Source organism: Erythrolamprus reginae, chromosome 2 (assembly GCF_031021105.1).
Source record: "Erythrolamprus reginae isolate rEryReg1 chromosome 2, rEryReg1.hap1, whole genome shotgun sequence".
In the NCBI taxonomy this organism is placed as follows: domain Eukaryota; kingdom Metazoa; phylum Chordata; class Lepidosauria; order Squamata; family Dipsadidae; genus Erythrolamprus; species Erythrolamprus reginae.
This window is the reverse complement of record NC_091951.1, coordinates 59,401,352-59,427,713: the sequence shown is the minus strand read 5'-3', so window position 1 is coordinate 59,427,713 and position 26,362 is coordinate 59,401,352. Positions and strand designations below refer to the sequence as shown.

At 38.6% G+C, this 26,362-nt stretch overlaps 1 protein-coding gene across 14 annotated transcripts in view; it reads right to left on the bottom strand.

The window, feature by feature from the left end:
• The window catches only part of MITF (melanocyte inducing transcription factor), a 217,959-nt gene that overhangs the window by 106,521 nt on the left and 85,076 nt on the right, over window positions 1-26,362 (bottom strand). For 3 of the 14 annotated variants that reach the window (XM_070738203.1, XM_070738202.1, XM_070738209.1), the window contains exon 1: window positions 10,313-10,520. The exons of 4 other annotated variants lie outside the window; for them this stretch is intronic. Coding sequence is in view for 7 of the 10 variants with exons in the window: in XM_070738206.1 (XP_070594307.1) it covers window positions 5,912-5,980; window positions 10,283-10,293 (80 nt within the window). In the remaining 3 variants the exon portion in view is untranslated. Of the gene's footprint in view, window positions 1-699; window positions 941-5,911; window positions 5,981-10,282; window positions 10,528-26,362 lie in introns of those variants that run through there. 7 more of the 14 variants (XM_070738200.1, XM_070738208.1, XM_070738198.1 and 4 more) reach the window with 5 other exon arrangements.

Genomic DNA, 26,362 nt, shown 5'->3' with positions numbered 1-26,362 from the left:
GTTGTAAGTCAAGAACTACTTGGTTATTTTTTTCTCCACTTGGTAGGACATTTTTAAGTTTTGTGTGAATTGTCACAATAGCAGATGAGCTAACATCGTGGATACCACGAGGATTGCAAAAAGTATAACAGCCCCCCTCTAAATAAAGTAACAAAGAATGGGACCAACTTGTCTGGCTCATTCCTTGAAATAAAAAAAGGAATCTCTTTCTCCCAGAGTAGATTAGTGGGTTTTATATTAATTGGATTTAATATTTGTATTGTATTATTCATTTTATATGTTGTAAGCCTACCGGAGTCCCGAGGGGCGGCATATAAATCCAATCAATCAATCAATCAATCAATCAATAATCCTATACAAAAGCTGTGCCTTGGGAAAAATACTACACGGTTGCCCAATCGGCAAGAGGTTTAAATCCAAAATGCTGTGTTTCATCTCAACTGTAAATTCTAGCTCCTGTAACAACAGCAATGAACATGTTGCCACAGCATAGATATGTCCCTTATCTGCTTTTCACATTTCCACGGCTATCTTTATCTCATCCGGGCAGCCCCAGCAGCTGCTGTATCTTCTCCGATAGCAAGAAGCTAAAGAGCAGCCCAGTCTGCTGTCCCTTTTTAAGGAAATCCCTTTTCAACAAAAGGGCTCTTGTCCTCCACTCCCCACCCCCACCCCACCCTCTTCGGAAGTGTCACTTACAGGTAGTGGCTTTCAAAGGAGCAAGGCATGAGCACTGGAATCCTAAGAGCTTCCATCTTTGCTCCCTTCCTGCTTAAAGGTGCTCTGCAAAGCCCTTGGAGAAGAGTCAAAGTCAAAGCAAGTCCTGGCACTGGTTGTGTCACTAGGGGTGGCTCTTGATAAAGGCCTTGGCAACTCCAATCCCAACAGAGCTTCAGGGTTCCTTAGTGTCCCTGCATTAGCAGACCTGTTTAATCCAGCACCTACCTGAAGAGGAGACAGAAAAAAGTTTGTTGAAAGCAGGAGTGGAAGAAAAAAGGAAGGAAGGAAGGAAGGAAGGAAGGAAGGAAGGAGGGAGAGGGAAAGATAGAAGGAAAGAAAAAAGAAAGAGAAGGAGGGAGGAAGGGAAGGAAGGAGAGAGGGAGAGAAGGAGAAAAGGAAGGAAGGAAAATAAAGAGAGAGAGATAATAGATAGAAAGAAAAAGAAAGAAAAAGAAAGAAAGAAAGAAAGAAAGAAAGAGGAGGGAGGGAAGGAGGAAGGAAGGAAGGAAGATGAATTGTAGAGTTGTAGAGACATCCACAATTTTATTGAAGGTAAAGCACAAATCCCCCTGTCTGTTTTGCTCTCTTTAGCTTCTGCAACACAGATTCCTGTATGTACTGTATATCTATCCTATATTTACATATCTCCAGCATCATTGACAGGTATTAGAGCAGATTTAAGTGATGCTTTGGGGAAGGAAGGAAGAAAACAACTTGACCAGCATACAGGTAGTCCTTGACTTTCATTTAGTGGCTGTTCAAAATTGCAACGGCACTGGAAAAAAATACTTATAACCAGTTTTCACAGTTACAACTTTTGCAGCATCCTCATGATCATATGATCAAAATTCAGATGCTTAATACCAGGTTCATACTTATGACGATTGTTGTGTCCCAAAGTCATGTGGTCACCTTTTGCAAGCTTTTAACTGTCAAGAAGCCAGAATATAGGATACGTTTTATAATAGATTTAGTCAACTATTATTTATACACTACCTTTAGCCTCACTTCCTTTACATATTTTTCCAAAACAGACCCAGGAAAAATCATCAGATGTAAATATCTGAAACCCGCATGTTTCAATTCATATCCCATGAATTGAATATAAAGGTTCAGCCTGAATATGTATGGGAGTGAAAAAGATAATGGCCATAATTTCTTGATTCCTATTAAATACACTTTTTGTTCCTTACAAATACTACAAATCATGCTTAAAGTTTAATTTATGTTAATCCAACACTGCCATGCGGCTCAGTTAAGCATTAAACGTGTTTTAATCACCATTCCATGGATCTCGCTGTGTTTTATGGGAGTTCGTCTAATACTATATTGATGGGTACTTGATACTGCAGATTAATGAATCCAGGTTATTCTTGCAATCATTAACAACACTGATTTGAATCACTAATCGGCACTTATCGGGTCATAGAAAGAATGAAAAAAGCACTACTGAGAAGGAGGCCTAGCTGATCTATTTTGGTAGGTGGAATGGTCGTATTTCCCACTGAGATTTCAAAGGATTGAACTGTTATAAGGAATAGCATCGATTAATTATATTAAATAGCTACAAATAATACGGGGGAACCTTACATGGCATGTCCAAGACCGCCTATTTAAATGGGGCTGAGCATCTTCTTTTCAGATAGTGGATCATATAGTAACCAGAGAGCTTATCGGGAAGAAAAGGACAACTAATATTGTGCTTAATTGGATGAATGGTCTAGTTGTTATTTATACACATAGACACAAATACACACATATCAACAGGAAACACACACACACAAACACATATGTATCACATGTTTTTGCTGAATTTTTAAAATTAAGGGAGACTAGGATAGCGCTATTTCGACCTTGTTCTGGCCTCATCAGCTAGCCATATCCTAATATAATATAATATAATATAATGTAATGTAATGTAATGTAATGTAATGTAATGTAATGTTATATTATATTATATTATATATATATATATATATATATATATATATATATATATATATATATATATTTTATATATATATATATATATATATATATATATATATATATATATATATATATATATAGACACACACACACACACACACACACACACACACACTGTATATTCGACAGAAAGAACATATAGCCCCTCCTGGTACAAAGCTGAAGGGATCAGATCCTGTGGCCTAGAGGTTAATGCTGCAGGATCAAATCCCAGGAAGGGTATGGCTAGCTGATGATGCCAGAACAAGGCCAAAATAGTCTCCCTTAATTTTAAAAATTCAGCAAAAACATGTGACACACACACACACACACACACATAAATCGCATGTTTTTGCTGAATTTTTTTGCCAAATCTTCTTGTTCCTTAAGATCTGATGAAAAGGCCCTTTTCTATATCCCAAATGTGGTGGAGTGACAGTTCAAGGGGATGAGAGAAAAACTTTTCTAATTTTGGAATTCCCTGCCTCAAAAGACAGGCAGGGCAAAGTTTTATTAATATTTTCTAATTTGATCTGCAAATAATCTAACTTTTACTTCATATTATGCTTTTGCTAGTATACCTCTCTCTTATATTTATACTTTCATATTTTCCCCCAACATCATTGGTTTTAATGGTGGTTTATCCAGCTTTAATCAATAAATAAATTACATGAATGAATAAATAGCGGTGGGAGCAACAGGAATCTAATTGCAAAAGAAGCTGTTTAGAGAGTGTGTCTTTTAAAATGAATGTTTAAACGTAGATTCTAGTTTTTATTCTAAAAGAAGACAACCAGAGAAAAGGAAAATAAATGTGTCACTCAAAAAAAAAAAAGGAAAGAGAAAAAAGAGAGAAATGTGTCACACAGTTTTAAAAAAACAAATAAAACTATAATGTCACAAAGTTCAAAATTTTCAAAAGTTCCTGACCAGGACAAATGAAAGCTACAACTAAAGTTAAAGCCTTGTTCCTTGAATTGTAGGAACATGTTGAAAGAGTCAGATCTTCTTAGGCAGATTTTCCAGCTATTCTTAAACCAAAAATAACACCAGCTTCCTTATTCAGCAGTTTGCATACCGCATGTCTTTACGTATCTGCCTGCATTACACTTATCTTTCAAATGTGCCTTTCCTTTTAGGAGCTTGTACATCACAATCTCAACTTGCCTTTCTGGAAGCATTTCACAAAATGGCTTTTTTAACCGTGAAAAATGCCATGTTTGAAATATATGGCAGAGTATAACAATAGAAATATCTACATGGAGACTCTAAGTAGGCTCAGGGGATGAAGTATAAAGTTCTTTCTCCAGTTCAGCCAACCTTAATCCATTCGCTTGGATTCTGAAAGTGAGGAAACTCCCAAAAGCCAATTCTCAAACTGCAACAAAAATTCAGACTAGAAACATAGAAACATAGAAGATTGATGGCAGAAAAAGACCTCATGGTCCATCTAGTCTTTCTTTCTTTCTTTCTTTCTTTCTTTCTTTCTTTCTCTCTCTCTTTCTTTCTCTTTCTTTCTTTCTCTTTCTTTCTTTCTTTCTTTCTTTCTTTCTCTTTCTTTCTTTCTTTCTCTTAGTTACTTACTTACTTACTTACTTACTTACTTACTTACTTACTTACTTACTTACTTATTTAACATGTTAGCAATAGCACTTTTTAACAGAGCCAACCTATTGCCCCCACAATCGGGGTCCTCATTTTACCCACCTTGGAAGGATGGAAGGCTGAGTCAACCTTGAGTCAGTGATGAGATTTGAACCGCTGACCTACAGATCTACAGACAGCTTCAGTGCCCTGCAGCACAGCACTCTACCTGCTGCGTCACCCCCGCTCTTATACTATTTCCTGTATTTTATCTTAAATGCCGCTCCGAATCCTCGAAGAGGGGCAGCATACAAATCTAATAAATAATAATAAAATAATAATAATAATATGTTTATCCCAGGCAGGTTTAAATTCAGTTACTGTGGATTTACCAACCACATCTGCTGGAAGTTTGTTCCAAGCATCTACTACTGTTTCAGTAAAATAATATTTTCTCCTGTTGCTTCTGATCTTTCCCCCAACTAACCTCAGATTGTGTCCCCTAGTTCTTGTGTTCACTTTCCTATTAAAAACACTTCCCTCCTGAACCTTATTTAACCCTTTGACATATTTAAATGTCCTTCTGTCCTCCAGACTATACAGATTGAGTTCATTAAGTCTTCCCTGATAAGTTTTATGCTTAAGACCTTCCACATGACCCTGTTAATTACTTCCACATGTTCCTATTAATTACTAGACATTAAATAATATTTATTTTATTTTATTTATTTTGTCAAAACATGCACAAGATAACAGGTGTGGTATAAACATAAATAAAAGCACATCTAATGGTGTAAAGGTGGTGGGTTTTATACTTCTATTCTCTTTTGTTATGATTCTTTGCTTTTGAATTGGATATAACTTGAAGGGATGTCTTCCAACAGAAAAGTACACTTTATAAAGTAGCTGCATGGCTATCCTGCATTGTGCGGAGTTCTGACAGCAGAACCTGATCATGTTAAACTAATGTTGCTGAATCTTGGCAACTTTAAAACATGCAGACTTCAACTCCCAGAATTGCCCAAATGTCTGGGATTTCAAATCCGCACATCTAATTTATGTTGTTTGAAACCTTGATTTAGCCACCTATCTTTCAGACAACTTTAGGGAGCACCAAAACAAAGTCGCCACAGTTGAGAAACACTGGTCTAAACTCAATCACAGTTCTCCGCCACTTCCGCCTCCCCCCAGGGGTCACAGAAGTGGCAATCATTTGGTCCATGTGATTCACAATGGCTATGCAATCGTTCCGGATTGTGGTTAAGTAAATTGCATAAAGTTCCTTCAGTTAAATCATTTATCATTATGAAATATTTCGGTCATTTCAGTTGTAAACAGATTTGAAAAGTAACATTGTGGATTTCAACAAAATGTACCCGATTGGCTTGTCTTGCCAACACTCTACACAGACTTATCTTTTTATCTCTCCCTCCCTCCCTCCCTCCCCCCCCCCCCTCTCTCTGTTAAATGAGATGACTAGTTGGAACAATTCATATATTGCAATGATGAAAAGGCGTTTGTAGCAAACACTGGAGAAATTGTTCCCTCTTATATAAAAATTGCTCCTCTGGTGTTGCCAAAGTCATGGTGATTTTGCATTAGTTACTACGCAAATCTGCAAAGCGGTCAACATGCATACCTGATATTTTGGCAAGAAGGGTAAAAGGAAAGAATCACATTTTGTTGGGCCCTTTTCATAATCATATAGCTAAAAATAAACAAGAGCAATAAAGTTTAGCAGTTAAAATATTTTTAGTCAGTAAAAAGATCAAATTGAAGAATACTTTAATTATACAGCCCTAAAGGAATATCTGGGCATAGAAAGTCAATTCAAAGCCAAGGAGCATTCAAAGGCAAATCCGTGTTATTACTTGCTACTTTAGATCTTCTTCTGGAGTTAAAACATGCATGCAGAATATTCAGTGTGAAGAACCACCTTGAAGGAGGAGAATCATATTTTCTCCAGGGCACAAAGAACTTTATTAGGACATATACAACTGGCTCGCTCCTTATTTTTTACAACTTTTGTATTGCCTGACTGCCATTAGGGATGAACTACAGATTACAGTAATACCTCGTCTTACGAACTTAATTGGTTCTGGAAATAGGTTCGTAAGGCGAAAAGTTCGTAAGATGAAACGTTGTTTCCCATAGGAAACAATGTAAAAGCGATTAATGTGTGCAAAGGGGGAAAAAATCGCAAAATGGCGCGCTGCTGGGCGCCGCCGCCCAGCTGTCACCTTTTAAAACAGCTGGGGAGCTTCTCAGCGTTCTCCTGAACCCGAACTTTTTGGGTTCAGTCGGCCGCCGAGAAGCGCCGCTCCCCGGCTGTCACCTTCTGAAACAGCTGGGGGGCTTCTCGGCGTTCTCCCGAACGCCAAACCCGAAAGTTCGGGTTCAGCTTCCGGAGGCCGCCGAGAAGTGCCCCGCTGTTTCAGAATGTTACAGCCGGGCGGTGCCGCCCGATGGAGCACCGTTTTTGCAATCGGCGGCGGGGGTTTCGGCCGATCTGGAGGGCGGAAAGGAGGTGGGGATTCCCAATAGGGAATTCCATGGGCGGAGCTTTGACGTCATGAAGACATCCTTCGTGGAGGCCGAAACGTGTTTCAGAAGGTGACAGCCGGGCGGCGGCGCTTCTCGGCGGCTTCCCAAACCCAAACCTGAAAAGTTCGGGTTCAGGAGAACGCCGAGAAGCCCCCCGGCTGTTTTAAAAGGTGACAGCCGGGTGGCGGCACCCAGCGGAGCACCATTTTTCAATCTGCGGTGGGTTCGTAAGCTGAAAAAAGTTCGTAAGAAGAGGCAAAAAATTTTGAACCCCGGGTTCGTATCACGAGGGGTTCATATCACGAGGGGTTCGTATCACGAGGTACCACTGTATACTAATTTCCCCCCCCCCCAAAGCCTAAAGAAGCCCAAAGACATTTTTCTTCTCAAAAGGGTGAAAAAGCAACCCTGAGATTTCCTAACTTCTTATCTCTGGGTAATAGCTTTAAGTTCTCAGATGCCAGAAACAATAATTTAAACATTTCCATAGGAAAATACAATAGCACACAACAGCATGGAATAATTATGACATAATGGCACCAATGGTGTTTTTCTTTCTTTACTCAAATTCCAAATAATTTGGAAGGATGGTGATCAAAGGACAAAACTTATATTTTATATTGACTTGAAATAGCCAGAAAAACCAAAATAAATTTGTTTCCCATGGGAAATGGTTTATAGTTATTTCTAAAATCTTATTCTAATCAGTATTCCAAATTTATTTGGATACTTAATCCATTTATATATTCATGATATCCAAATCTTCAGGTTTTTTGCTGTTTCAGATTCTTTGACTTCTTCAGCTCCCCTGATAAAGACTTTTCAAAGTAGTCTTTCCAAAGAGTAGAGTAGAATAGAATAGAATAGAATAGAATAACAGAGTTGGAAGGGACCTTGGAGGTCTTCTAGTCCAATATCCTGCTTAGGCAGGGGACCCCTACACCACTTCAAACAACATTTTCTTAAAAATTTCCAGTGTTGGAGCATTTAACAACTTCTGGAGGCAAGCTGTTCCACTGATTAATTGTTCTAACTATCAGGAAATTTTTCCTTAGTTCTAAATTGCTTCTCTCATTGATTAGTTTCCACCCATTGCTTTTTGTTCTACCTTCAGGGGCTTTGGAGAATAACTTCACTCCCTCTTGTATGTGGTGGCCCCTGAGATATTGGAACATTGCCAAGGATTATGAGATAGGTCTCTAATAATTTTAAGATGGTTAATAGGCAAGTTACTAATGTGATTAAAAAGTAAGATTTTCAAATGTAGTGTCCTTTAAAAAGCTCCATCATGATTGCAATCAAAATGGCTGATGGTGTGATCTCCCAATGCTTAAATCCATGGAAAATCACTGTCCTGTGGTCTCTTTGCAAGAAGTAACCATGTGGAGCATATCTAACCTCCTCTCCTTATCCAGTGAGGTTCCAATAAACTGGTCTAATTTTGGTTCCTTGGTCTTCACCATAATTGTAAACTCTGCTTTTCCAGAGAATAATTTCTACCGAATGTTCCGTTGAAATGTACAGGAATTTTATTCAACAAGTCACAGAGTGGTTGTTATTCTTTAGTTTTCTAGATACATATCGGCAGTGTTCCAATATTTCTGGGAAAGGCTTTATGGATACCTGCACTTACCAACTAAACTATATATATTTAAAAACATAATCTGATATCTTAATTCAATATTTAATAAGCATTCGGGTGGTTCTGTTTATTTTTAAGGTGTTATGTCTGAGCAAGTATTAACCGCAGGTCAAACAGCTGGAATCATTAAATGAAAAAAAAGAGAGATTAATTTCTATTTAAATAATGTTTACTTAAAGCTAAGATTTTATTAGAAGATATTCATTACAAACTTCTTCTATTGTGGGCTGTGCAATCTAATCATCTCTGGGAACCCCAAGCTAGTCTCCTGTGGTTTCTTTTATTTGTTACTTTATACCAGCCATCCAACTTGCTGCTCCTCTAAGATAAGCAGCAATGAGAGAAAATGCATTCTACCTTCTCAGGTGGCCTCCTTCCAGAGTTTTTGCTATTTCAAATTTATTGCCCTTTTATGATAACACTAGTTGTGATAAGGACTGAATGGTATTTTTCCTTTCAACTTAAATTGTCCAACAAATCAAGTTGTTGACAAAAAGCAAATGTTTTTGGTCTTCATCTTCCATCAACTTCTCCCGAAGCACCCAAAGCAAAGGAATATGTCAATTGACACAAAATATTTTATGGGTACAAAGATCAGGTTTGCCTAATGGATTAAGTCATAGAAGTCCAATTAATAAATAAATAAATAAATAAATTCTGAAAAGTGTGGATAGGATGCATATGAGAATAATTTAAGCAAGTTTTCCTTTATGTAATTGTTAATTATGCCCTCTACTTTAATACCATCTCTTCACTCTTGGATGAGAACCTGAAGAAAGAAAACTTGATACTTCAATGTGTATCTATGCAGAAGGACCAAAGCCAGAGCTGCAAATGCTGCTACAATGGTGCCCACACATGCCTGCCCAACATGTGGCAGAACATCTTGTGCCCGTATAGGCTTTACCAGCCACCTGCGGACACATCACATACAGCCCACAACCCATTAGATGTCAAGGTTCTCTTCGACCACGATGGACAGACATAATCACCAAGAGAGGATAGCGATCACCTTTTTGAGATGGCTGTGCACTCAACGAGATTGTAACATTAGAAGTACTAACAGCTAGTATTGCTAATCCATTTTCTTGATCCAGGAACTTATAACTGAGCAATAATGTTTGGACAGCAACTTAAGTTAACAGAAGATAAAGAAAGCTGGAAAGGATTAAATGTTAACAAGCTTGGCTGTTTTCTTGTAAACATTTCATTACCCATCTAGATAACAACTTCAATGGTAAAAAGGTCCCTATATTCATGACTTGCCTTATCAGTGTTATTGGGATTGGCATTTTATTTTTGGTAAATCCTTGTTTACTCTTTGTTTATCTGAATTGATAGTTCCTTGATGTTGTTTATTATAAAATATTATATAATCATTTACTATATTTTAGTGTAAAATTATATTAAATATTTATTATTTACATTTTTAAAAATATTATTGAAATATTTTATTATATTAAATATTTATTATTTAGAAAATCATATAACCATAATACCATATAACTGTTATAAATGCTCGTGCCATTTAAAAGAAACAATCAAAAAGTTAAAAAAGAAAGGGAAAGACCAAAACACTTCCTTGCCAGCCATCAATATCCAGTTAAACAGGGATTATCAATCAAGTAGTAAGCAATACCCCAATCAAGAAATTATCATCTCAGATAATCAAGATAACAGTAAACAACAGCCTAATCATGTAATTACCAAGAAGAAAATAACTCCTGCATCAGCATTGACAGGTTAAGTCACATATATAAACAGAGAGCAAACCCTACTCCCTGTTGGGCAGAGAGAGTTTTGCGCACACGGAAGTTAACTCACCAAGTAGCCATAGTTAACCACTATACCTACTTGAAGTCTTCAATGAAACACAGCAGCAGGCTTTCTTGTAAAAATATATTTACTTCTCTTTTATCAAACTGCTTCTCTAAATAAACTATTATACAATACTTTCATATAACTCTTATAATATCCACCACTGCAACCACTAAGCACTAGCCACTAAACTACAAACTCCCTACTATAACAAACCACTCTCTGTAACAAATCACTCTGTAACAAACCACACCCATGAAAGGGTGTTCCTCCTTATATAGGATACAGCCAATCAGGTTGCAGCACAATTAGCAGGCCCATGATTACATGCTGATTATAGCTTACATCAGGCCACTCCCATGGTTACAAACCATTTACTTGCATTGTGATATTACCTTCAGAAATGAATTTATTTCTGACACTCCCTTCTAACAATGAAGAAATTACCTAGTTGGGTGATGAAATGAAAAAAATGACAACTCATCAGAGAACACTAAGGACACCATAGTTCAACTCTGAGCGATAAATATTCTCTTGTATTGATTAAGTCAGTGCTAAAAGATTAATTGACGGCAAATTGAAGTCAATCACTTTGAGGACCACTGGCTCATGCCATATGGTAATCATGACCTGTCATTGTCAATGAGTTGTTAAATGGGCTTGTGATATTAAAATACTTACAACTGCAGATATTACTGGATATTACCATATTTTTGGACTATAAGACGCAGCGGAGTATAAAACGCACCTTAGTTTTGGGGGAGGAAAATAGGGAAAAAATAATCTGCCTATCAGGCATTCATCTGGCTAGTCTGGTCAGTTTCAGAACATTAGTTTCCTGGTTTTGAGCATGCTTGCGTGCTTTTTATACCCTGGTTGGGCATAAAAAACAGTTTCTAAAACACTTCACTTCTCGCTCTCTTCAGAGAGAGAAATAATGAGAAAAACAGGCTAAGGAAAGATACCTCCACTAGCAAAGCACAGCAGATCGCTTCACTCATTAACACCTTGTTAGGGCTGAAAAGATCGCTTGCTAGCAAATCATGGGAGATCGGTTCACTGGTTAGGATCGGTTCACTTGGGGCCATAGTTGCCTCTAAGCTGAGCAGTAAGCAATCGCTCACTTAAAAATCATCATCAACTCAGAGTTTTCCAAACCTGCCCAGAAGCCGAGAGGGAAAGAGTGAGAGGGAAGGAGAGAGAGAGGAAGAGAGGAAGAGAGAGAAACAGATAGAAAAAAGAGAGGAAGGAAAAGAGAAAGAAAAAGAATGGGAGTAAGGAAGAGAGAAAGAAAATCAAAATCTAGTTTGAAACTAGCTCAACTATTTAAGTGGCATTTTGATATTGATAGAGTTCCCCTATTATGAGCTCACTGTTATAGACACACAGTACAGTATTTTATTTTGAAATTCTCTGAGGCAAAACAGGGTGGGTTTTTTGTTTGTTTGTTTGTTTGTTTATTATTTCTGTGCCACCCAGTCCCGAAGGAACTGCCGCTCAGACACTATACTTTTTGCCCCCCCCCCAAAAAAAAAAAATAGAGGGAACACTGCTTGGGGCTGGAAAAAAGGCTTCTAAACCCAGAATCCCATCTGATTGTCAGAGGGAGCAGCAGTGAAAAAAACAGGCAAAGGGGAATTCACTTAGCTAGCAACAAAGGGAAGATCGCTTCACTCCTTTGCTAGGCTGAGAAAAAGCTTAGTAAAAGCTACACTCAGAGTATAAGGCAAACCCAAATTTTCAGCCTCTTTGGGTGTGTGTGTGAAAGGTGCATCTTATACTCTGAAAAAAACAGTAATATCACAGCTAACATAAACATCCAAACTTATTTTTGTGACAAATCATTCCTTTTTATCCTTAAGATGCAATTGCAATAACGGGATGAGTCCTGTTGTCCACTTGGCATAGGACTTTTCACTTGTATCCCTGTAACATCTACTTCGAACTACAAAAATCTTTGTTTTTAGCAAATGAGAACATCCACCAGATGACATCAAGAAATAGGTCCACAGGTTCATCCTGTCATCATTTATACATGTATTTCAAAAGGTTTGCTCATCTAGGCATGTATTTTTCCCCCTTCAAATAACATATGAATAGTTCAAAATCTCACCCCCCCTACCACTAGAATTAAATTTTATGAATGAGTGAACTTTGTGAATAAGCGGAGTGAAATTTTGAAACAGAGTTCAAATAAAGGAGAAAGGAAGAAATCTGACCACAGGAAAAATGTTTTCTGGGGAATTCTGAACTCAGCTATGAGGGTGAAAAAGTTATTTCCTGCCATCTGCAGAGGGTGTGCATCCTAAAAACAGATTACTGTTCTGCATGGATGATGTAAGTGAATGCTTCTTACGGGGAAAGGAGAGGATAGGGTCACTATGTGACACAGAATGCTGGACTCGATGGGCTTTGGCCTGATTCAGCATGGCTCTTCTTATGTTCTTAATGGAAGAAGCTCAATGAATGAATGAACAAGAAAAACAAATAAGAAGAACAGGGTCTACAAGGATAACAAATGGGAAGAGGATCGTTATACCTGGCTAATCTTGAAAAATAATCAAGATAAAATTCTTCTAGTGGTCAAAAAGAAATACAACAGACTATGAATGGGCAAGAACTTTGTACTTACAGGTAGTCCTCAGCTTACAACCACAACTGAACCCATAATTTCCACTGCTAAGCAGTTCAGAGTTTTGCCTGATTTTATGACTATTTTTGCCACAGTTGTTAAAAGAATCACTGCAGTTTTTAAGTGAACCGTTGTTAAATGAATCTGCCTTCTCCTATTGACTTTGCTTGCCAGAAGCCAGCTGAGGGGATTACAAAATAGTGATCACATGACCCTTGTTGTGGTTAGCTCTGGCCCAGCTCCTGCCCCAAGGACTGTGGATGTGGGGGAGACATCCACATGCTGCAGGCCTGTTTTGCCCCCGGTGGAATCTGCTGATGAAGGCTCCTCTGACCAAGAAGACACGAGTGACAGGGAGGAGGAGAGTGTGGCAGACAGCTCAGAAGGAGATCAATTATCTAGCTCCTCCTTGGATTCAGAACAAGAGTTAATGATACAGCCACGCATGCGGAGAGCGATGCATAGGCAACAACAACTGAGAGATTATTATCAAAGAAAATGAGGCCACCTGTGGTTGGGTGGGGCTGTGGTAATTAGTGAGGCTGGTATAAATAGCAGCCTGTGGGTTTGGCCATTGTGGAGGATTATCTGATCGTTTGTTGTGTTTCATGACTGCTTTACTGACTTTGACTTTTTGTGTGCTGATTTTTCCCTGCTTTGAAACTAAACCATAGCAAAGTGTGTTTCACTTTGTGAAAGAAGGACTTTGAATTGCCTCACAGCTGCAAGCTAAGTATCACAGGACTGATAAGGGACTTGTATAAATTACCAGTTTGTTTGGAGATGAGTGCTCTTTGCTATACCAAAAGAGGGCTTAGTTTAAGTGAATTTGCATTATAAAGAACATTGTTTTGAATTTTCAAACGTGTGTGTGTCTGAAATTTGTACCTGTGAATTTTTGGGAGGATTCTACCAGAGAGCCCGACAGAACAAACCTGGAACAATAAACAGTCAAAAATACATGCCAGTTGCCAAGCACTTGAATTTTAATGATATGAGGATGCTGCAACAGTCATATATGTGAAAACTGGTCACAAGTCACCTTTTTAGTGGCATTGTAACATTGAATAGTCGCTAAATGGACGGTTGTAAGCCAATGACTACTTGTAGTACATTTCAAGTATATAAGACGTGCTTGCAGTTCTCCTTGAGAACAACCCGGCATATGACTGAAACTTTAAAGTGTTGCTTAAAGAAAAAGTTAAGAGAGTTGGACATGCTTCAACTGATGAGATGAACTAACAGGGGAAGTGACTCTCCATAAGGAAAAGATTCAAACCAAAGATACAACCCAGTGGCAAGAACGACAACCGCTAACAATAAATAAAGGATATATTTTGCATTACAGAAACAGTATCCAGACCTTACAAAGGAAACAGGCCCTGAGCCTTCAGGTGAAGAAAACAAGTCAATGCAGATCAGAATTTTAAAAAAGTACATCACCGAAGGGCTGGAGGGCAACAGTTCTGCCTTGCAAGAAGCTAAACAACAGCTTTGGGGTAGTTTATTATTTATAGGAATAATAAAGGATGCGTGTCATTTAGAATATTGCATTCAGTTTTGGTCACCACGATGTAAAAAGGACATTGAGACTCTAGAAAGAGTGCAGAGAAGAGCAACAAAGATGATTAGGGGATTGGAGGCTAAAACATATGAAATGGGTGCAGTTCAGGAACTGGGTATGTCTAGTTTAAAGAAAAGAAGGACTATGAGTGACTTGATAGCAATATTCCAATATCTCAGGGGTTGCCACAAAGAAGAGGGAGTGAAGCTCCCTGAGGGTAGGACAAGAAGCAATGGATGGAAAGACTTAATGAACTCAATCTGTATAGTCTGGAGGACAGAAGGAAAAGGGGGAACATGATCGAAACATTTAAATATGTTAAAGGGTTAAATAAGGTCCAGGAGGGAAGTGTTTTTAATAGGAAAGTGAACACAAGAACAAGGGGACACAATCTGAAGTTAGTTGGGGGAAAGATCAAAAGCAACGTGAGAAAATATTATTTCACTGAAAGAGTAGTAGATCCTTGGAACAAACTTCCAGCAGACGTGGTTGGTAAATCCACAGTAACTGAATTTAAACATGCCTGGGATAAACATATATCCATTGTAAGATAAAATACAGGAAATAGTATAAGGGCAGACTAGATGGACCATGAGATCTTTTTCTGCCATCAGTCTTCTATGTTTCTATGAAACTAAATAAGGAGAGATGCAACTTAGAACTAAGGAGAAATTTCCTGACAGAACAATTGATCAGTGGAACGGCTTGCCTCCAGAAGTTGTGAATGCTCCAACACTGGAAGTTTTTAAGATGTTGGATAACCATCTGTCTGAAGGAATGTAGGTTCTTCTGCCCAAGCAGGGGGCTGGGCTACAGGATCTCCAAGATCCCTTCCAACTCTGTTGTAGTTGTTGTTGTTGTTGTTGTTATTATTATTAATATTATTATTATTGATGGACCCCTTACAGCAGAGGTGTCAAACTGGATTTATTCAAGGGCCAGATCAGCAGTGTAGTTCTCCTCCTCGGGAGAAGGGGGACAACATGCCTCCTACAACAGCCTGCTTCCCAAAATGGGGCATGGACCCTCTGCACCTTATTTTCCCAAAATGGATTTGGTATTATGTACTGTACTGTTTTTTATTATTGTTGTGAGCCGCCCCGAGTTTGCGGAGAGGGGCGGCATATAAATCCAATAAACCTAACCTAACCTCTGCACCTTATTTTCACCCTCCATGACCCTCTGCAGAACTCAGCTGGCTGCTTTTGTCCCATTTTAAGCCCATTTTCATCTGGCAGAGTACTGTAGGAGACTTAGTAAAAACTACATTCAGAGTATAAGGCAAACCCAAATTTTCAGCCTCTTTGGTGGGGAGGTGCATCTTATACTCTGAAAAACACAGTAATATCACAGCGAACATAGACATCCAAATGCATTTTTCTGACAAATCATTTCTTTTGACTCTATTGTGTAATTATGGCCTTAACATCCAATTGCAATAATGGGATGAGTCCTGTTGTCCACTCAGCAAAGGACTTTTCACTTGTATCCCTGTAACATCCACTTCCAACTACAAAAATCCTTGTTTTTAGCAAATGAGAACATCCATCCGATGACATCAAGAAATAGGTCCACAGGTTCATCCTGTCATCATTGATACATGTATTTCAAAAGGTTTGCTCATCTAGGCATATATTTCCCCCCCTTCAAATAACATATGAATAGTTCAAAATCACACCCCTACCACTAGAATTAAATTTTATGAATGAGTAAACTTTGTGAATAAGCGGGGTGAAATTTTGAAACAGAGTTCAAATAAAGGAGCAGACCAGAAAGGAAGAAATGTGACCACAGAAAAAATGTGAACTATATAGAGGCACATTGGGGCGACATGCAGCCTCTTTTAGCCACCAGAGGCACTGCGGACTGGTCCTTTGATATTTCCGGGCCAGCTCCGCAGTCGGATCTGAGCACTCCATGGGGCGCATCCAGTCATGGGCCTTGAGTTTGACACCCCTGCCTTATAGGTTCTCCTCAATTTACAACAATTGAGTCCAAGATTTCCATTACAGTGGTACCTCGAGATACGAACCCCTCGTTTTACGAACAACTCGTGATACGAACCCGGGGTTCAGAAAAATTTTGCCTCTTCTTACGAACTTTTTTCGAGTTACAAACCAGCGTTCGGAGACAGCTGGGAAGCCGTGCGGCTGTTTTAAAAGGTGACAGCCGGGCGGCGGGGCTTCCCAGCAGCCTCCCGAACGCCGGTTCGTAACTCGAAAAAAGTTCGTAAGAAGAGACAATTTTTTTCTGAACCCCGGGTTCGGTTCGGGAGGTTCCTGGGAAGCCCCCCAGCCTGGCTGTGACCTTTTAAAACAGCCGCGCCGCTTCCCAGCTGTCTCCGAACGCCAAACGCAGAAGTTCGGCTTTGGCGTTCGGCTTCGGGAGACAGCTAGGAAGCCGCGTGGCTGTTTTAAAAGGTCACAGCCGGGCTGGGGGGCTTCCCAGGAACCTCCCGAACCGAACCTGGGGTTCAGAAAAATTTTGTCTCTTCTTACGAACTTTTTTCGAGTTACGAACCGGCGTTCGGGAGGCTGCTGGGAAGCCCCGCCGCCCGGCTGTGACCTTTTAAAACAGCCGCGCCGCTTCCCAGCTGTCTCCCGAAGCCGAACGCCAAACCCGAACTTCCGCGTTCGGCTTTGGGAGACAGCTGGGAAGCCGCATGGCTGCTTTAAAAGGTCACAGCCGCGCTGGGGGCCTTCCCAGCACCCCCCAACCCCGAACTTTTGCCGAACTTCCGGGTTCGGGGTTGGGGGGGTGCTAGGAAGCCCTGCCGCCCGGCTGTCACCTTTTAAAACAAGGTGACAGCCGGGCGGCAGCGGTTTTTTTGCGGAGGTTTTTTTTGGGTTGCATGGATTAATTGACTTTACATTGTTTCCTATGGGAAACAATGTTTCGTTTTACGAACCTTTCGTCTTACAAACCTCCCCCTGGAACCAATTAGATTCGTAAGACGAGGTTTGACTGTACTAAGCAAGAGCATTGTTAAGCCAGTTTTGTCCCATTTTATTTTACTGCATTCTAATTTATTTATTTTATTTATTTATTTTGTCCAATACACAATGAGGGTTTTAGTGGGTATATATCTATATACACATAGTAAAATACATGATGAAGGTTATAGAGGAGATACTCATAGTAAAATATATCTAAGAAAGAATAGAAAAGAAGATATAGTAATAGAACATATCAATGAAAGAATAGAAGAAGAGATATAGGAATAGAATAAAGGTATAGGAGATATAGGAGAGCAATAGGACAGGGGACGGAAGGCACTCTAGTGCACTTGTACTTGCCCCTTACTGACCTCTTAGGAATCTGGATAGGTCAACCGTAGATAATCTAAGGGTAAAGTGTTGGGGGTTTGGGGATGACACTATGGAGTCCGGTAATGAGTTCCACGCTTCGACAACTCGGTTACTGAAGTCATATTATTTACAGTCATGTTTGGAGCAGTTAATATTAAGTTTAAATCTGTTGTGTGCTCTTGTGTTGTTGTGGTTGAAGCTGAAGCTGAAGTAGTCGCCGACAGGCAGGACGTTGCAGCATATGATCTTGTGGGCAATACTTAGATCTTGTTTAAGGCATCTTAGTTCTAAACTTTCTATGCCCAGGATTGAAAGTCTAGTCTCATAGGGTATTCTATTTCAAGTGGAGGAGTGAAGGGCTCTTCTGGTGAAGTATCTTTGGACATTTTCAAGGGTGTTAATGTCTGAGATGCGATATGGGTTCCAAACAGATGAGCTGTATTCGAGGGTGCGTCTGGCAAAAGTTTTGTAAGCTCTGGTAAATAGTGTGAGATTGCCAGAGCAGAAGCTACGTAGGATTAGGTTTACAACTCTTGAAGCCTTCTTGGCTATATTGTTGCAGAGGGCTTTGGCATTTAAATCTTTTGTTATTAGTATACCAAGGTCTTTAACCGAGTGGGGATTATCTGTGATAATTTGATTACTGTATTTAGTTCGTATTTGGAGTTCAGATTCTTCTTCCCAATGTGTAGGACAGAGCATTTGCTAGTTGAGATTTGGAGTTGCCATGTGTTAGACCACTCAGAAACAGCGTCAACCTTCTTGCCACAGTTAAGCAAATCACAGCAACTGTTAAGTTAGTCATAGGGGTTGCTAAGTGAACCTGGCTTGTCACTGACTATGCTTGTCATAAGTTTGCAAAAGGTGAGCATATGACCTAGGATAGCGCAACATCCTAAATACATTGACAATTGCCAAACATCTGAATTTTTATAACTGTTATCACCCATCTCCAACAAAGGTGTGTGATGCTCTCTGAAAAATGCTTTTTAAAAACCATGATAAGGAATTTAAATTTAGACTATCACCAGTTGTTTGCTAGTATGACCCTCCTAAGAAATGCCAAATTTTTCTTAGTAGAAATTCTTAAGCTGCTGCTACTAATCAACAGAGGAAAAACCTTTTATTTTTATTTATTTATTTATTTTGTCCAATACACAATGAGGGTTTTAGTGGGTATATATCAATATACACATAGTAAAATACATGATGAAGGTTATAGAGGAGATACTCATAGTAAAATATATCTATGAAAGAATAGAAAAGAAGATATAGTAATAGAACATATCAATGAAAGAATAGAAGAAGAGATATAGGAATAGAGGAAAGGTATAGGGGATATAGGAGAGCAATAGGACAGGGGACGGAAGGCACTCTAGTGCACTTGTACTATGTAAAAATAAGATTTTTGATCTTTCTTTTGCTAAACAGCGCATGTCATGGTTTCATTTTAATCTTATAAATGCCTTCAAGAAACAGTAAGATTTACCACAAGTTCTGAAATTTTGAATGAGTCAGAGCTATATAGCTGCCTCAAAATGGAACATTTAAACCTTTCCAAGAGTAACAACTTCTCCCATTTTTCAATAACGGGAAGACAACCTGAGGATAAGACCTTCTAAGCTTTGAAGAAGCAGTATGCAGAATGCCAGTTTCCCAACTGATTAAAAAAAACTTAGTAAAATAGAAATCTTGTATACATTCCCATTCAGATTAATTTAATTGAATGAACTTCCAGGAAAAAAGAAAAAAGAAACAAGCCAAGGCATCTTAAGAAAATGTTTCAAAATGTTCATTTGATTTCAAATAAATCTCTAAGAAATGATGGTGATATTAACTACAGTGGTACCTCTACTTAAGAACTTAATTCGTTCCTTGATCAGGTTCTTAAGTAGAAAGGTTTGTAAGTAGAAGTAATTTTCTTCATGGGAATCAATGTAAAAGCAAATAATGTGTGCAAACCCATTAGGAAAGAAATAAAAGCTTGGAATTTGGGTGGGAGGAGGAGGAGAAAGAAGAGGAGAAGGACAGTCACTGGCCAGAGCGAAGGGAACGTTTCGTTTCTCTGGGCGCTGGCAGAGGTTTACTCCCTGTCCAAGCGTCCAGAGAAAGGAAAATGCTCCGTTCGCTCTGCACTGCCCAAACCTCCTTAAGCGCCACCAAAAGGCTCCTCTGGCAGCCCAGAAAAGCCCGAGATGGCCGGGATTAAAGGGGGAATGGCAGGAAACTGGCTGGGCCTTCATGCCACTCTCAAATTTCCTTGGAAATTTTTCCGGGCTCGGGTTCTTAAGTAGAAAATGGTTCTTAAAAAGAGGCAAAAAAATCTTGAACACCCGGTTCTTATCTAGAAAAGTTCTTAAGTAGAGGTACCACTGTATATTACATAGAAATATAGAAACATAGAAGTCTGACGGCAGAAAAAGACCTCATGGTCCGTCTAGTCTGCCCTTATACTATTTTCTGTATTTTATCTTAGGATGGATATATGTTTATCCCAGGCATGTTTAAATTCAGTTACTGTGGATTTATCTACCACATCTGCTGGAAGTGTGTTCCAAGGATCTACTACTCTTTCAGTAAAACAATATTCAGTAAAATAATATTTTCTCATGTTGCTTTTGATTTTTCCCCCAAGTAACTTCAGATTGTGTCCCCTTGTTCTTGTGTTCACTTTCCTATTAAAAACACTTCCCTCCTGGACCTTATTTAACCCTTTAACATATTTAAATGTTTCAATCATGTCCCCCCTTTTCCTTCTGTCCTCCAGACTATACAGATTGAGTTCATGAAGTCTTTCCAACCATTAACAGTATTGCATAGTTGATGAGCAATAATGAATTTAAAAATTATCGCTTAAATAATAATAGAACAGAGACACCATTCCACACTATCCAAGTGTGAATTTCCTAATGACAGCTTCTTCTTTTTTAAAAACAGAAAAATGGCATTGTTGCCATTTGAGGTATCCTGCCAGGAAAAACAACAATGGCTTTTATTCAATTGTATGCATTCATCAGCAAAATGGCCACCATCTGATAAATGGGCTCCCGCACCTCCAGACACAATCATTGCCAATTTGTACCATCAATGAAAGATTACTCCAAATGTGGTGGAAACCTCTGGAGCAGATTTGGACAGGGTATGAGAAGGGGAAAGGAAGAAGTCCCATTGGACATTCATTTAGAAAGTGCTCAGAGTCCATGACTAAGTTACGACCACACTTGACCCCAAAATTTATGTCGCTAAGGGAGACATTTGTTAAGTGAATTTTTCTTGCCATAGTTGTTTAACTGAATCACTGCAATTATTAAGCTAGTAACACGGTTGTTAAGTCAATCTGGCTTCCCCATTGATTTGGCTTGTCAGATGGTCACAAAAGGTGATTGCATGACCCCCATAGTGATGCTGCAACCGTCATAAATATCAGTCAGTTGCCAAATGTCTGAATTTTGATCATGTAACCATGGAGATGCTGCAATGGTCACAAGAGTGAAAAATAGTCATAAGTCATTGTTTCAGCGCCACTATTAACTTTGAATGGTCATTAAGTGAAGTGTTGTATGTTGAGGACTACCTGTATTGGAAGTAGCCATATTAATCCACCATAGTAAAATTGGAATTAATTACATTTTAACCCAAACAAACTCCAAAGCATCCATAATCCTGCCAGAAAGAAAAACAACCTTAATATTTAGTTGAATTTCTCTAAAACAAAACAGCCAAATTACAATGAAATAACTGAAAGTAAATGATGCTGTAGCCACAAGTTCACCAATTTTACTTAGACAGCTCTTTACGACATTATTGGCCTTTATCAAATACAATTCCTGAAACATTTTCTCCTATCCACCGAAAATAGGAGCCTTCTCAAAAAATGGAACATATAGGAAGCACCTGCAATTTCAGCTTAAATATCTAACTTCTCTAAACTTACCCAGAGAATCCATTCCTTAGTTCTGAATCCAATAAGCCACCATTCAGTATGATCCTGTTATTCTGTGCAATAGTCCAATTCTAGCACTGCATGGACAGTTCACTAAGTATCGGCATCTAAAAGCTGTCTGATTTTGTTCCTACTATCCACTTCCTAATCTTTGCGACTATGCTGGAGAACTTCTGCAAAATTAAAATAAATGAGTAATACTTGCTGCTATACATTTTTTTTTAAAAAAAACCCTTAAACCCAGCATGAACTATACTCCCATTTAGTCATTTTGATTTTTTCTTTTTCTTTCTCTCTCTTTTATTTTCTTTTCATTCTTTTTTCTTTTGTCTTTCTCTTTCCTTCTTTCTCCTTTCTAACTTTCTTTCTTTCTTCTTTATCTCTCTCTCCTTTCTTCTTTCTCCTTTCTTCTCTTTCTTTCTTCTTTCTTTCTATCTCCTCCCTTCGTCCTTTCTTTCTTTCCTTCCTTCCTTCCTTCGTTCTTTCTTTTTTCTTTCTTTCTTTTTCCTTGTTATTAAATTAAAATCAATTCTATAAAAATTACATTCTAACATAAAGCACAAGCCCATCTCAGTTAACTATTTCAACTTGGCAATGTGAAATCACAAAATCGTTTCAATGCCTGTATTTCAACAAAGCAGACGGAATATTCTATTTCCATATAATGGGTTGGACAAAAACATTTATTTTTGGTCATAAGACCATTGAAGCTTTTAATCACAGCCTAAATGAAGGAAAGAGATGCACTACTTTGAATAACTCTTTGTTCTTTATGCCAGTGTGTGTGAGAGAAATGTGGTGGTAAAGATACAAGGCTACCAGATCTGGTTTGCAAATATTAAGACCACCAACATGACTGCAGTGAAAAAAAAATCATTTTGCTGTGATTTATTGGTTGTCTAGATTTTTGAAGAGCAGACCTGATACCTCTTAATCTGGATCTCCTAATGAAATAAGAGTACAAGAATAAAAAGCTCTGAAAACCTGACCGAAATTTTTGTTATTTCCCTCCCAAACATAAAAGGGATTCACCAACTGCAACTCTTTTTAAAATAAATGTACTCAGATTCCTTTTATGATAATTACCTGCAAAGTGGGAGGCCTCTGTCACTTAAACCAGTGGACCATGGACCGCTACAGGGCCATGGACCAATAAGAACTGGACTGCTGAAGCAGCAGGTGAGTGTATGATGTTCCATTTGTGCATGCACAGGATTTAGGTTGCATGCACAAAACCACCACCACCCCCGCTGTCAAAACTCCAAAGCCACCACCACTGCGCTGGTCTACAGAACCAAAAAGTTAGAGACTCCTGATTAAAGTTTTCCAGATATCATACTTCAAGTATAAAGTAAACTTTAAAATCATATATGTAATGAAAATGGATGGATGGATGGATGGATGGATGGATGGATGGATGGATGGATGGGGGAGGCAAGGAGGGCACAACTTTTAAAATGTATGTCCAGTTGTAACACACATCTTTTTTCAGATGTAGAAAAGAAGCAGACACAAAATGGAAAAAAACCTTAGCCATAAGAAAAAGAGAAAAGGAGACAGATAGAATAGAAGGTCATTAAACAGGCATAAATGAAGGTATCAGAGTGTTAAATGGTATTGGAAAGGTTTATGGATGGATAGATGAATGAATGAGTGGATGGATGGATGGATGGATGGATGGATGGATGGATGGATGGATGGATGGATGGGATGGATGCCCTTATTTTGAATGTCTAGCAAAACTTTTATAAAAGCTGTTCCACGCTAAGCATTAGTGAAAAATGCAGATGGCTTAAGAAGCCTTTGAGAAGATCATATATGATGTGGGCAATCTCATGCCCTGGAAGTCCTACATGAGTCCTACCAGTGCCAGAATGGTGGGGCATCCATTGTTATGAGAGTTGTTTTCCTTTTTATGACCCTGTAGTCCCTTAATTCTGGGAAGAGTCAGCGCTATTGGGTGGAGCTGATGGTTTAATAGCCAGATTCCTGACTCCTACTTGGAATTTGAAGCAGATTTTTTTTTCCTTCTGATCTAAGACATAAACATCTGCCGCTATCTAAAATTGAACTCCCAACCGCGTAGGAGGTAAGTGTCTTCACCATTAGGCCACTATGCCGCTCCCATCCATTGCTATGAATACATAGTTTAATCAGTCCAACATTCCCCTTTCTTTTCTAATTCTAACGAAATAAGAAAAAATATTCTTGCTATATGTTGTCATCATTTTTAAGAAACTTAAAAACTACAGAGATTCCTGCTTTTCAAAAAAATCTCTTCGCCCTCTCAAACTTGATTTCAGTTTTCAGAAGAATTCTCAAACTTGACTTCAGTTTTCAGAAGAATTTCAGTTTAAAATATGCATGCTCACTAAAAGTGCTGCTTATCTGAAAATGGGGGTACCATCTCAGCCCAGTTCAGGCACCCCAACTCATGTTCCATTCTCCTTTTCCTATTTAATATGGGTGACATCAAAACTGAGAATGCAGTATGGACACTAAAATAAATGGAACAATCAATTACATATCTCTTTTTCATCATGGTATTTACATTCATTATCTTTTTCACATATCAATCAATATAGTTATATAATATTATTTTCAACTTGAAAACATCAATCAATTTAATCATATATTATTATTTCACGTTACAAATTTTCTGTACAGTATTTACGTTTTCCACTGCTATTAATTCTGACTGTCACTTATAGTTTTCCTGTTTGTTTTTCTTAATTCCATCCATTTGTACCATTGTTCCCACGTTTGGTAATATTCCGAGTCTTTTTGGCCTCTTAGTTCTAATGTCAATTTGTCCATCTTGGAGCAATCAACGATTTTATTAATTATTAGTTTTTTTCTAGAAGTATCTCTGTATTTTCCAAAATTGGGCGAAGACAATTCTGGCTGCAGTCTGTTGTTTTATGTCGTTATACAAAAAGTCTGCTTAATCAAGAGAGATCAAAACGCTGAAAATTGTGATGCTTCTCTTCTCTGAAAAAGAGACATCTAAGCTAAGTGCAAGCTATTGGTTATCTGAAGCTGATTCATTATCTACCCTGTTTCTTACTCATATTATCTGCATAGGATAAGTGTGGAGATGGCTCGTTTCTAAAAACAGATCAGATCAGCCAACAGCAGAATGTAGCCAGATAAAATGTATCTCAAAATAAAGAGTGGGTGGGTACAAATCACTCCGATCATAACCATTTTTACTTATTGTGGGACCATTGTTTACTGACTTGTATTTTAATTATGGTTGCATAAAATACAGCAACATTGAGAGGACTTACTTGTTATGCAATGCGGTAGCCTAACAAATTACCTTACTCCTCCAGACTTCAATTACTATGTTTAGAAAATTTACAGCTACGCCACCTCTGAACTGATTTAACTGTTGTTCATAAAATCATACATCACAATGTACTCCCTGTTAGCGACTACTTCATCTTTAACAACAACAACCCAAGAGCACGCAATAGATACAAATTAAATGTAAATCGCTCCAAACTAGACTGCAGAAAATACGATTTCAGCAATAGAGTGGTCAACGCCTGAAATTCACTACCGAATTCTGTTGTTTCTTCCCCCAATCCCAAAATCTTCAACCTTACATTATCTAAAATAGACCTCTCTCCTTTTCTAAGAGGTCTGTAAGGGGCGTGCATAAGTGTACCTTTGTGCCTACAGTTCCTGTCCAAATGTCTTTTTTTATCTTTTCTATCTCTACTTTATACTTATATTATGTTAAACATACTATAATACAATACTATATTTGTATGACAAATAAAATAAATTTAAAAAATAAAATAAATATACTCTGATCTTCTACACAGCTCTCAATCCTTCCATTTTTGGAGTTCCAGGCAGTCATTACAAACTAGATCTTTATCAAGCCAACTGATGATTATATTTCAATAGTAGATAATTTAATCAAATGTGTAATAAGCTAGGCTGCTGGGGACTTCAATCACCATAGCTTAGAGGGTGAGATCAAGGTTGTCTTAGGATTTCATGGCCTCTGTGATGATCCTGGGCTTCAGATAGGTCATCTCAACCCAGACTCAACTACGTTTTACTTTGGAGCAGATGGGATGGATTCTGAATGTGGAGGATGTTACAGTGTGCTGTGGTCAGATCATTTCTGACCAATATCAGGAAGTCTTGGTGATTCATGCCCTTATTAACACAAGCTTGAATTTTTCAAAGGTTTCTACGTAGACTGCCTTTAAGACAATGTGGAAACCACAAGTATACCAAATGTAGGATGTGAAATGTTGTAGCATAATATTGTAGCATAATATTTTGCATTCACTTCAATGGTACTAATAGGATTCTGGTCCTACCTAATTCAAAGTGCTGGGTTATTTTTAACCTATGAAGAGCTACATAGCATGACACCAGGTTATGTTGCAGCGGAGGTGGGCTGCTGCCAGAACGGCTAATTCCATCTGTCCGTCTATAACCCTGGGGGGGGGAAATTATTGACCCCCTCAGAGAGGGTCCGCAACTTGGGTGTCCTCCTCGATCCACAGCTCACATTAGAGAAACATCTCTCAGCTGTGGCGAGGGGGGCGTTTGCCCAGGTTCACCTGGTGCATCAGTTGCGGCCCTATCTGGACCGGGACTCACTGCTCACAGT